The sequence below is a fragment of the Protopterus annectens genome, chromosome 5.part0 (genome assembly GCF_019279795.1).
Source record: "Protopterus annectens isolate FY-2018-M chromosome 5.part0, PAN1.0, whole genome shotgun sequence".
NCBI lineage: Eukaryota > Metazoa > Chordata > Ceratodontiformes > Protopteridae > Protopterus > Protopterus annectens.
The window spans coordinates 277,467,935-277,481,918 of record NC_056735.1 but is presented as its reverse complement, the minus strand read 5'-3'; the positions used below and the strand labels follow the sequence as shown (position 1 = coordinate 277,481,918).

The window sequence follows — 13,984 nt, the reverse complement described above, 5'->3', positions numbered from 1 at the left end:
GCTTAGCCCGATTCTGTATGGCTTACGCCACCCCTTGATTTGAGTGTACTGTGCCCTTTTTAAGGTTTAGTTTACTGTGCCTCTGTCTAATAGTGACACGGGAGTAATCCCTGGGACAAACCTACGATCCCCCATCCACCTATCGAGATTCTTCTTGAAGAGATTCAGTGAGGTTCTCTGCCTCACATGAACTGGAATTCTATTCCAGAGCGAAGGGAGCCTCTGGGTTATGAACCTGTCCCTCCAGCAAGTTCTATTTATTTCTGTGCTGAGGTTCAAGTCCCTCGAGCGTGCGGCTCTAAGGGATTTAGATTTACTGAGGTGGAGCATGTCCATTAATTCTGGATTTGACATAGCTTTGTATGTCAGGCATAGATTGCCTCGAAGTAGGCGGTATGCAACTGAGTAGAGCTGGAGTTTTTTTAACCGAGCAGCATATGGCGTCTGTTTGAGACCCTTGATCCTCTTGGTGAGATACTTTTGGGGTCTTTCTAATTGCTGCAGGTGTCGGGTAAGGTACATCCAAAAGGGGCATTGTATTCTATGATGGGCCTGATGAGGGATGAATAAAGGGGCACGATTACCTCTCTTGATCTAGATGTGAAACCCTTCGTGATGAGGTGGGCTATGTAGAAGGTCTTTCTAACCACTTTGGCAATGTGGTTTTCAAAGGAGAGATTGCTATCAACTTGGGTCCCCAGGTCCCTAATAACTTTCTCTGTACTTAATGGGTTTCCGCCTATGTGGTAATTTGTGGGCACATTGTTTTTGCCAAAGGGTATGACTATACATTTTTTGGCATTTAGCTTTAAACCATGGTGCTGGCACCAGTTATCTGTCTCTGTGAGACCTTTTTGAAGGATGCTTGTGTCAGCTGGAGAGTTGATTATGGCGCCCAGTTCGCAGTCGTCTGCGAACTTGGTGAGCCATAGTCCTCCCACATTTGCCTGTACCTCGGAAAAGTATATACCAAACAAGAGTGGTCCCAGGACAGAACCCTGTGGGACGCCACTTGTGACCGGTTTCGAGTTGGACATGGCTCCAGCAACTCTCACTCTGTGGGTTCTGTCTTTGAGCCAGTTTGCAACCCATCTTGTGACATAGGGGTTTATATTTAAGCTGGATAGCTTATCTATGATGCCCGAGTGGGGTACTGTGTCAAATGCCTTTGCAAGGTCCAGATAGGCTGTGTGGACTACCTTCCCTTCATCTATGGCTTTGGTGACTGTTTCGAAGAAGTCAACCTGGTTCAAAAGGCAGGATCTGCCCTTGACAAAGCCGAACTGGGTAGGATCTAGTGTCTGTAGGTCCCCAATGTCTTTGTTTATGAGTTCCATGATGATCCTCTCCAAAGCCTTGCAGACTAAGCTAGTCAGGCTTATGGGGCGATAGTTTCCAGGGTCCGTAGAGGCTTTGTGGAGTGGGACCACTGTTGCTGTACACCATTCTGTGGGCACATATTCTGTAGTGAGGCTGAGATTGTATAGCTGTTTTATTTGAGGGATTAGTTCATCTTGGAGTTCATGTAGGACGCAACCTGGGACGCCATCTGGTCCCATGGAAGCAGTGTTTTTTGCTTTGGAGAGGGCAGACTTCACCTGAGGATCAGAGATGTTCGGGAGGCAGCCCTCTGCTGGGATAGATACTTGCTCTTTTGGGGGGGAGGGGGTGGAGAAGTTTGCACTGAACCTGTCTGCCAGGATATTGGCGATGTCTGTGGGTTCAGTGTATTTTTTGTCGTTTAGAATCAACTCAGAACAAGTCTGGGAGTTGCATCCCAGGTTTCTAACATAACTGAAAAAAGCCTTATGATTGTCTTTATTGTCCTGTGCAATTTTTCTCTCGAAGCTGGCCTTGGAGGATTTTATGAGGGATCGTAATTTTTTGCTAGTACTGATCAGAGATGCCTTCCCTATTAGGGATTTTGCTCCATCATGTAGTATCTTCCTCCTTCTGTTGTACAGTTTATTTATGGCAGGGGTCCACCAGACTGGACACCTGCCTTTGGATGATTGGGTCTTGGTTTTATTTGGGATAGCATGATCCATGCATTCCTGGAGATGTCCGTAGAATGCTTTTATATAGGATTCTGCAGTTTGGGCCGTAGTTTCCACTGGCCCTGGGGCCTTGAAGGATTCCACTTCGGTTTTGAGAAGTGAGAAGTTTGCTTTTGAGAAGTTTTTCACTGTGGTTTTCTGGGCTGGGGGTGGGGTCGGGATGTGGACATCCAGTGAAATTAATTTATGGTCTGATCTTACCAATGAGGGATATACTTCTGGTGTGGAGCATAGAGTCCCCATCTTGGTAATGATCAGGTCTAGTATGTTGTCCCCTCTTGTGGGAGTGGTGACTAGTTGTTTCATAGCATTTGAGTTTATAATTTCCAGGAACCTTTGGGCTAAGGTGCTGGGGCTTGAGTAGTGCTCCCAGTCAATGTTTGGGTAGCTGAAGTCGCCCAATATAATGGTGTTCGGAGAGATCTTCATGTTCTCCAATGTTTTCAGGAAAGCTGAGTGGGATTCCTGACTTTGAGAGGGTGGTCTGTAGGATGCTATAAACTGAAAAGCAGTCTTGCCCACTGTTAGTTGCACATGGATGGTCTCCGATACTTCGTGCAATGCCACTAACCTGGAGGTGTGGATATCCTTGATAAATATGGAAACTCCCCCTCCTTTTGTGGTTCGGTCCGGGTTTTGGGGCCGAAAAGCATGATATGAGGTATAGCTTGGTAGTGCTGGGGGTGCTCTCTGGAGCCTTGAACCAGGTTTCTGTCACTGCACAGATATCGATGTTCTCCATACTGAGGAGAGCTTCGAGTGCGTGCATCTTGAGGTTAAGACTTTGTGGTCTAAGAGGTTAAGGACTGCTTGGAATTACTAAATGACCGAATCACCTAGAGCCATATTTTACACCGTCGAGTGGCTAGCCCTGCCACGGATGAAGAAAACCACACAGAAGCGGTAAGCAGCCTACAATGAGAGTAGAAGAGGAGCCCAGCTTAGAAGAAGTAAGAGCAGCACTAAGGAAAATGAAGTCAGGGAAAGCAGCAAGCTCAGATGAGGTCACAGCAGATATTATATAGATGCTGGGTGAGCTAGGGGAGAAATGGCTCCTGAGGGTACTAATTGCAGTGTGGAGAGAAAGGCGTATTCCAGATGACTGGAGAATAAGCATACTCGTGCCAGTGTACAAGAACAAAGGGGACATCCATAACTGTGGACAGTACAGAGGCATCAAACTCCTACCACATTGCATGAAAGTTCTGGAGAGGGTGATTGATAAACGGATACGCAGAATAGTAGAATGTAAGATGGGAGATGAACAGTTCGGATTCAGATCAGGATGCAGCACAATTGACCCGATGTTTGCATTGAGACAGATACTTGAGAAGAAACTAGAGAAGAGGAGAGAGTCAAACTGGGCTTTCCTAGACCTGGAGAAAGCATATGACAAGGTCCCAAGAAAGCTGATATGGGCAGTACTGCGGTGGTTTGAAGTCCCAGAAACATTGGTAGAATTAGTACAGTCTATGTACAAGGACCCAGTGACTCAAGTACGAACAGTGTTTGGCCTCACTGAGGGGTTCCCAATGGGAGTGGGTGTACACCAGGGTTCAACTCTGAGCCCACTGCTGTTCATACTGGTAATGGACTACATCAGCAAACAGGTTGGAGGGGTCAGAGCAACAAAGCTGCTGTATGCAGACGATGTGGCAGTACAGGCAGACTCTGTTCTAGAACTTCAGCAAAGGATAGGAGAATGGAATGCAAATCTGAAGGCACATGGGATGAAACTAAGCACAGATAAGTCAGCGGTAATGGCAGCAGATTGGTGAAATCAGAAGAAGCTGAGAATAGAGATAGATGGAAAGATAGTGGAACAGGTAAACAGCTTCAAGTATCTGGGAGGGGTGGTTGAGGAGAAGGGTAGTCTGAATGAAGAGGTCAAAGCTAGAATCAGAGGGGCTGCAGCCAACTGGCATAGAGTATCAGGTGTAGTATATGACAGAAGAATGCCAAAGAAGCTGAAAAGTAAGGTGTACAAGACAGTGGTGCGACCAATACTACTGTATGGTACAGAAACCTGGCCAGTAAAGGCAGAACAGTTGAAGAAGCTACAGGTGATGGAAATGAAGTGCCTGAGAAAGGTGGTAGGATGCACACTGCGGGACAGGCGAAGAAATGAGGACATAAGAGCAGAAGCCAAAGTAGCTCCAATTGCAGAAAAGATCAAAGAAAACAGATTACGATGGTATGGGCACATGTGTAGAAAAGCAGAAGACAATCTGGTGAGGGAGATTTGGGACAGACAGCAAGAAGGTAAGAGGAAGCGAGGGCATCCAGCAAAGAGGTGGATGGATTGTGTGAAAGAAGATCTGCGACAGTCAGGCATGAGTGTTGAAGAAGGCAAGAGAGTGGCACTGAATCGAGAGGTTGGCGACAGTTAATACGATACCCCGACCCCATGTAAATGGGAAAAAGGGGATGATGATGATGATGGAATTACTAAATGTTCAAGCTGTTTTATGAATTGAAGTCTGAATAAGATGCTTATTTAGTAGAATATATTGAGAGTTATACAATCATGTAATTATTAGTGAAAGTTTCACTTAATGACATGCTTTCTTTTTATTCCCAATTTTAAATGGACTTAATATCAAAAATACTGTGTGTTACAGAAGATTATTATAGAGCTGGACTGTTCTTTGATCTATTCAGAAACTAAACATGAAAGTGCATATCATCTGATGATGTCACAAGGCTTTTCTTTTAAATGGTTCAAATTCCTAGTTAGCACTTTATATTGATAAAGACATGAAACTGTCAAAACTGGTCTATTTGGAGTTAATGTTCTGAAAATAAATGTTGCTTTCTTGGCTGCCTCCTGAGTTAGAGTTTGTTGCTCTATTAGTTTTTTTTTCTTTAGGTACCAGCTAAGAGAGTCACAAGTTCCATCCATTCTGGACTATCACAGGTAGATGCAGAAACAGAAATGAATCTGGAAAATATTCCATCAACATTTTTTTCAACAGATGAACTGAATATTGTGATGAGAAAACACTTGAGACTGCACAACGTACTACAGACTTTCTATTATAATAAAAGCTTTGCAATGACGGCCAAAAACTGTTGAACCTTGTGTATGGGTAAGAGACTGTGTAAACCAAAGAGGATAAATGGGAGAAACACACATTTACATGTACATTACATGCTCCTTTAATGTCTGTAAAGGAAACGTCACTATACAATGTCTTATTTAGCTATCATTCTTTGCAGATTCACATCACACAAGTATAAGTCCCACATTAAACCCACAACAGATTTTACTAAACGTATCTGACAAGCTCCACAGAATATCCATGCATACTTTCAGGCAATAGTGCTATCATGTAGACATTGCTAGTGAGCTTTTTTGTATACCAAACTGCAATATATAATTTTGTGATGTGAGCTGTCAGTATGAACTACTAATAAAAAACATGTAAACAGAGCGCTGTGTAAACCAGGACATTTTATATAAAATACAAACTGACACGGGTACTCTTTGAGATTGGCAATATATTTCTGACTTGTGTCTTCTTTTTCAGAAGCAAAATGGTCTTGTATGTCACCGGTGCCTCCTACCTAGAATGCCCCTCCCTTGACACTGTAACCATAACCTTAAACCTTTTTATGCATTCTCTCAACTCATTTTTATCCTGATGAAGGCAGACACACTGCCCACTTCTTAAATGAGAGCCACTGTGGTGTTAAGTACAGACGTACATTCTCTAACCCTGCATTCAAAGTATACTTCGGGTCATGAGTCAACCTAACTGGTCTTTCAGTGGCCATGCAACATATTCTCCATGAGTTACAACCAAACACTCAGGAAAAAAGCTGTCCTCAGGATAAACACCATGGTTCTTCTGGTCATTCAGCTTACTTCCAAACCATGGCAACAAATCTGTAGTCTGGTAACCAATATACAATTATGGTCTGTGGCAGCTTTATAACAAATTTTGTTTGGTTGCAATACCCACCTCCTGTTCTCACATTAAACTTTAGTTCATAGGTGTTTACTGGGCTATTGACCTGAAGGTCTTTATAAGCCTAGCCGTGTATACCCAATATAATACTACAGAAACTCAATATAAAAAAGGATCTTGCCTAAACTCCAGATCTTAGTTAGCAACAAGTGCCTATATATAGGAACGTCACAGATGAAATCCCTGGCAGGAATTTACGGTTTCCCATCCAGTCACCTAGGCTACGCTTAAACGGGGTCAAAGAGGGGATTTGTTTGATGTGAACTGATGGAATATTCCACAGCAGTGGCAACCTCTGAGAGACATATCTGTCTCTTCAGAAGGTCCTGCTTATGTCGCAGGCCAGGTTAAAGTCCCTGGAGCAGGTGACCCTTGTCCCATTTGACTTGCAGATGTGCAGCATTTCCATTAGGTTTGAATCCAACTTTGCTCTATAGGCCAGGCACAAGTCTCCTCTGCATAGTCTGTATGTAGGCTACTGAGTAGAGTGGCAGTGACTGATGATGTGCTGGAGACCCTGAATTTTCTTCGTTAGAAATCTCTTAGATTTCTGAAGTTGCTGCAAGTGCCTGGTAAGGTACATACCAAAGGGAGCACTGTACTCAATTACTGACCTGATGAGGGTCGAGTACAGGGGTGTTATGACCTCTCTTTTGCTCTTGAGCAATACCTTTGCAAATGGTGTGCAACACAGAATGCCTTCCTTATCACAGTAGACACATGGTGGTCAAAGTTTACGCTACAGCAAACTTGGGTTTCCAAGTCTCTCACTACTGAGTTGTTACTTAGGGTATTATTACTTATATGATAATCTGCAGGGATATAGTTTTTACTGATGGGGATGATAACGCATTTTTTTGAATGAGCTTGAGTCCATGGCTTTGGCACCAATTATTGGTTTGTGCAAGTCCCTCTTGAAATATATTGACATTGTTTGGGAAGTCAGTGATTGCACCTAATTTGCAGTCATCAGCAAACTTAGTCAGCCACAGACCCTCTGTTTTGGCCTGAACTTCTTAGAAGTATATTCCAATCAATAGGGGGTCCAGCAGTGATCCCTGTAGAACCCCACTGGCGACAGTCTGCTGGTTGAGGTAAAATCCCCACCTTTGACTGAGCGTGATCTGTCTGTGAGCCAATTAGCAACCCACCTGACAACATAACGGTTGATATTCAACTGGGAGAGTTTATCAATAATGCCCGAATGTGGGATTGTGTTGAAGGCCTTGACTAAGTCAAGGTAGGCTGTTTGTATAGATTTGCCTTCATCTATGGCTCTGGTGATGTTTTTGAAGAAGTCCATGAGGTTTAACAGGCATGACCTGCTTTTGACAAAACCAAACTGTGTCGGATCAAGGGTTTGGAGATCACCTATAGCCTTACTTATACAGTCTATGATGATCCATTCCATGGCCTTACAGATAAGGGTGGTTAAGTTTATGGGTTTGTAGTTCCCAGGGTCTGTTGTTGTACCCACTTTATGAAGGGGGAAGACAGTTGCTGTTTTCCATTCAGCAGGGATAAAACCAGTACTCAGGCTGTGGTTGAAGAGAGCACCTAATGGAGTTGCCAACTCATGTTTTAGACCATTTAAAACGCCACCTGGGATGCCATCCTGTCCCATAGAGGCTGTGTTTTTTGTCTTGGAGAGAGCATTTGGACTTGCTCTTTGGAGACATAAGGTGGTGGAGATGTAGAGAGAATGCTTTGTGGAATGTTTGGAGGGGACGGGAGGGTGAAATTTTCACCAAACCTGTTAGTTAATAGGTTAGCTATTTTCACAAGATCACTGTGTGTGATGCCATCCACAGCTACTTCATCACATGTCTGGGTCCTACCTTTTAGGTTACGGATATAGCTGAACAATGACTTATGGTTATCTTTAGCTATGGTTGCCAAATTTTTTTTTTAAATTGCCCTTAGAGGATTTTACAAGTCGTCTTATTTTTTTGTTCAAGCAGAGGAAGGTGTTCTTTCAGTAATGGGACCTTTCTTTTTTTATTCTTAGACAGCAACTTCTTCCTCTTGTTGTATAACTTATTAATGCTAGATGCCCACCAGGGAAGACTTTTTTTTTTCTTGAGGATCTTGTTTTGATCCTATCAAGTACAGCTGTGTCAATACATTTGTATAAGTGTTTGTACAGGGCATTTGTTTATACCTTAGTATAGTTGTCAATGCCATCTGTGGGAACAGGAGCATGGAAGTTATTTATGCCATCCTTTAGGAGGGTATAATTAACTTTGGTGAAATGATTTAACCTAAGAGGGGTGAAGGTGTTATAACTACTTCAAATGTGATTGATTTGTGATCAGATCAGGGGTTGCATACTATTTGCTCCAGGGCATTAGTGTTAACAAAGTCCAGGAACCTTTGTTGGTACTTGTACAAGTGTCCCAGTCAATACAGATATAGTTAAAATCGGCCATGACTAGAGTGTTTGGTTGTAATTTGACTGACTCAAGTAGATCCACAGAAGCAGTGTGGGTATTCTGGTTCATTGAAGGGGGCCTATAGCTAATGATGACTTGAAGGGGAAGTCTTACCCACAGATAGTTGAACTTGGAGCAACTCCATGGAGTTTTCCTGTCTAAACAGTCTAGAGGTGTATTTATCTTTGATGAAGACAGATAATCCTCCTCCTTTGGTTCTCACACATTCATTTTCCTGTCTGAAAGTGTGTAAGGCATTGTAGCCTTGCAAGGCCTAGGTGCTCTCTGCAGCCCTGAACTAAGTTTCAGTGACTGCACAGATGCCAACATCCTCCAGGGAGAAGAGTGCCACAGAGTGCACTTTCTGATTTAAACTTCTAGCATTTAGCAGCATAACCTTGAATTTATTTGTGAATGATATTTTCACATTGGAAATTTTGCTCTTGAGACCTTGCCTAAAAAAGGCATTATGGGGGGGCGGCAAGTGCCTTAGCCAGTAACCGAAAGCCTAAATATGTGATAGGTGGAGACCATCTCTGGCAAAGCAGTGTGGTCTATCGACCATGTCATCCCAGGCTGACAGAAACTGGAACTAGTTAGAATGACACTTGAAACTAAGCCAATTGTTGAAGTCAATCATTTTTTGTTTATACTGTGGTATCATCCTAGGTGAGGGTAGAATGCTGCTCAAGGCTAGGGGCATACCTGCCTGGAACATATACTCATAGAGTTCAATCATGTCTCTCTTCGTATAGTCCAGTGAGGTATGTCTCAAGTTATTCACACCAACATGAACTATGACAGAGTCAAATCAGTACTTGTTTTGGACAGACTTGAGTACATGTTTGATCTGATGGATACTGACACCCAATATACATCTGACCGTAACCTTCTCCTTGTCCAGCCTGGTGAGTGAGACATCTGTTTTTCTCACAATGGAGACAGCTATGAGAAAAAAATTTGGTTTAGATGTGCTTTGCCTTAGGGGCTTATTTGGTGAGACATTGGTGCTTGTGTTTTTATGCATATTGAGTACTGTACGTGCTGTATTAGATGTAGCATCTTTGTGTTTTTAAGGTCTCTGGTGTTTAGGTAGGTTTCTGTCGAGTACCTCCTTGTATAGTGGTTTATGTGTTGAGTGCATGGTTTGCGTAGGAGATCTAGTATGTCAGCTGACAACCTGTTCAGTGTTACTGTTCTGTGAGAGAGAGAGAGAGAGCAAGGATTTTGGATTCTTAGCGTAGATGCATCTCTCACAAAAATTGTACTGGGTGATTTAGGAGTAGAAGGTTGTCAGTGTGCATGAGGCAGTTGCTACACTGCCTCAGGATACCCATGTCAATCAGACTGGTAGGAGAAATGGAGGGAAACTGAATGGCATGAGACTGTTGTAGATTTGGTGTTTTTTGGGACTGTTGAAGGCGCAAAAGTGCAGCTGAGGTGCTCTCTGAGCAGTAAAGCACAACTTAAGGACTTCTTGGTCAGATCACGGGCAGCCACTAAGGGAAAATTTATCTACTGACGTTTTTACATCTATAACTGCCAATAATTACCTACCCCCACTGCATGGTAGTGTGCGATGGTGTACAGAGGTGCACTACGTGTAAACAGATGAATACAGCAGAGCAGTGGCTGCTTGCCTAACTCTGTGGAGCTGTTAAACAAGTGCAAAGCTGCACAAATGTGGGGCTTATGTAGCAACAGTGAGCAAACTGAATTAAACAATTTAACCAATAAAAAAGCTCAAAGCTAAGTCCTGTGCTAGCAACCTTCAATCAGATGAGTCCAAACTACACTCTCCTGCTACAGAAGTGCAGGGGAACCCTCTCCAAAAAAAGATAGCCTGGTTTAGTGCTCAATTTAACTAACAGAACCGGATTCAACAGTCTGAATCTAATCTATGCTACAGCAGACAAAGAGTGCAACAAATCAGCAAGAACGGTTTTAAAAAAAATCATCAATATAGCAAAAATACAGTTTAAAAGTGCAAAATACAGTACAAAATTGTACTTATGGTCATCAGAATGCAACAGATTCCTTGGATTGCACAGATGAATACAGCAGAACAGTGACTGGTTGCACAAGTGACAAAGACTTACTTCAGACAATGACTGGCCTGACACTTAATAAGCAAAGGCTTAAACAGTTTAACTCCAGAGGAACTTAGAATTGCAGTTTGCTTTCTGCTTCTAGTTTGAGTTCTCTAGACTATAACAACACACTGTAGTGTGTTATGTTGTTGTACTAATCAGTTTAAGATGCTGCCAGACGGTACAGTATTATTGCAAAAAAAAAAAAAAACATATCCACAGTACATAGAAAACGTGTACAAGTGCTTTACCTTCAAATTATTTGGATGGTGATGTGTCCAGGCTAAAAGCATGGCTGCAAATAAGTCTCCTGTTCCAACAAAGACAGCATCCACTTTTGGCACCTCCAGTCGGATTCTCTCTTTTACCTTGGAACCATCAGAATTAGCTGGAGAAAAATTCAATATATAAATCGGTAAAGAATTCCTGGTTAAACAATCATGACCACATATATCCAATGGAAAGATATGCTTAAACTGTGCTTTCGGTTACTAAAGTTGCCATACAGCTCTGAATGTTTATACATCTCCAGATACAAACTTATTAAAATGACAGACACTTACAAAGTTGTCATGAAACATACTGCTTAAATAAGAAGGCACTTAATTACCCAATCAACAGATAGCAGGAAGAGAAACATTTCACTGCCGTTAATTAATCAAGAAATCTGTTTAATATACAGTGTATGCCCTGAGGCTATAATATTTGAAAAAAAAGAAAATACACATAACACCCTTTCTAAACAAATTGTGACTAAAAAGTAAACGAGCATTCATATGTTTAAATATAATTTTAAAAAGTTCAGTCTTTTGTTTTCCCATTATGTGCCTGATGAAAATGTAAAGCCACTGGGCTAACATTAAATACATGTATGTTCCTCAGATACTGTACGATTAAGGGACAGGTTCCAAAAGACTTGTTCTCAGTGTAAGTGACTTACTCTGGTGTAAGCCTGCCCATTTCCAAAATACTTGGAACTCTTACACCAGAATAAGTCAATTACACTGAGAGCATGTCATTTAGAATCTGGCCCATACGTAAGTCTGCTTTATAGACAGGCCTTACACCAGGGTAAGTAAGTAACTTAACACTTACAGCATGTATTTTGGAATCTGGGCCTCAAGACTCACACCTGTCTCTGCAAGTTTGCCCTATGCAGTAGTAGTTACAAGTGCAATTAAAGCACGACTACACCCTAAGCACATTTTCTTTCCCCAGAGTGTATTTTCCTCCCTAAAGAATGATTCTCATCATAAAATCTCATGATACTTTATTTAGGTATTAGTCTCTTTTGCTCTTACACCATTTGCCTATGGCATCTGGAATCTTCTTGCTAATGGAAAACGCTCACAACAGTAAATAAACTGTAGTCCCTTTTTGTTATCTGCATTCGGTGGGGACATAAATCTATTCAGGATACAAAGATCCACAGTTCTGTCATTTATAGATTCAGTCTTTCCCTTTCACAAAGCCATATTGTTAGTTTTGAATGCACTGTGCACCCCCAAAACAATGTATGATTTAAACACCTGGGAATATTTCCAAAGTAAAGTTATAGATGTTAACAATTATTTTGTAAGTTACTGAACTAGTTACTGCTGAAAAGAATACACAAAAGCATTTGTAATGTAAAGCTCTGTATGAAATAAGGCAGTTCACCTGATGCTATTTTTTTTTAGTTTCTTAACTAGATAAGTGTACTTGGGACCTTTTTTCAGTCACAACCCAGGGCATTAGGCTAATATATTTACAATACAGGCTATGAAATGTACAATATCACATAAAACATTTAACGCAGAATGATACAAAAGTGGAGTTAAATTGATTTAGGCAAACGGGAATGGCAGTTATAGCAACATGAAGCTTGTGAGTTAAACAGGTTACATTTAAGACCCTTGTCACACATGTACAATAAAACAGTTATAATCTTTTTGATATGTTTTTATACATGCAAAGATTTTAAAGGACAGCGATAACTTTACTGAGTTAATAAGTGAGATATTTAATATTCAGCAATTAAGACATATTTGAAGAATAAAACATCAATTACCAGTAGGCACACACAATGAGAATTTCAATAAAAATGGAACAGTGTCAGCATAATATCGTAAGATAGTGGGATGAAACAGTATTACTATAATGAAATGACAGAATGCAAATTATAGATAGATAATCCTCTGAACCATATACAACCATTAATATAAATGTAAGAAAAGCTATATGCTGTGAATATTAGAATTGAAGCATGTGATGGTTGAATGTGTTACTCTGAGATGTTTTCTGAATAATGCAAGTGTGTTAATATGTCATATGTCTACTGCTGTGTAAAGATATTTGCGTGAGTACAAATATGCATTTCAAGTTGCCTATTTTACTATACACTTTTCTAAGGGTACATTATTCCATGTATGGTCGGTATTTATAAATGTTTTGTTTAATTTATTGTGAAATTACTGCTAACAGAAAATAAGTATGAAAGAAAATGAGCAATTTTGTTGGCAGGACCAGGAATTATGATCATGTGTACTGCCACTTAAGACTGACTATTAACTGAGGGTTTCTAAGACATGAAATCCAATACTCTGACTGATGGAGTGAAGTTAAGTGGGGAAGGAGTGCTCAGACAGAACCTAAAACTCAGATTCGACTTTTTCAGTTATTTGCTCTCCCCTCACCAAACTCATTAATGTGTAAGGTAAGTGTAAGAAAACACATTTTTAATAGTCACAGCAAATGAATCGCTGACACTCCTACTGAGAATTAGCACAGCCTATTCCTCACTACTTCATTTTCAGGTGAACAGATGTGTGGTCTGTGAGTAGAGACTAGAATATCATCAGCCTATCAGCTGTGCCTTCACATTTTATTATGGTCAAGAAGAAGCTTTTCAAGAAAACAAAATCACATCATCATGTCTTCCCCCATGATAGTCAGGGTTAGGAAAATTAAAGTTATTAGTAAGTATAAACAGCACCGGTTGTGTAACAGCATTGCGGGGAACTTAATACAAATCAATGGGATTGATATTATGAATCACTGTTGAGTCTCTAAAGGGACACACTGAATAACCCAGATAAGACTGCAATCTCATATTGTCTTCATCCTGTGATCTAACTTTAGACTGGACCGAACAGTCTGTCAGACTGGAAGAGACTATCATTCATACTAGGCCTTTGGCTAAGGAAATTTCCCATTTGTCACTCATGTTTTGTTCATAGAAGCTGTGCTGGCCAACTATCAAGGAATGATATCAATTCCACCGATTGACGGACAGACAAACATTTCTAAATCTTCCATCTTACTATAACAGGGATGACCAAATTCTGCACCTTGACTCAATAATATTAAACAAAAACATTAAAAACTATTTTTTAAAGTAAATAGGAATCCCCTTACCATTCATGTTGCATGCTCTGATAATGGCCAACTAATTG

General features: G+C 41.1%; 1 protein-coding gene across 1 annotated transcript in view; it reads right to left on the bottom strand.

Moving 5' to 3' along the window:
* Nucleotides 1-13,984, bottom strand: part of PDXK (pyridoxal kinase) — a 933,402-nt gene that overhangs the window by 119,118 nt on the left and 800,300 nt on the right. Inside the window, exon 9 of the mRNA XM_044072247.1 lies at nucleotides 10,802-10,938. Within this exon, the coding sequence (XP_043928182.1) occupies nucleotides 10,802-10,938 (137 nt within the window). The remainder of the gene's footprint in view (nucleotides 1-10,801; nucleotides 10,939-13,984) is intronic.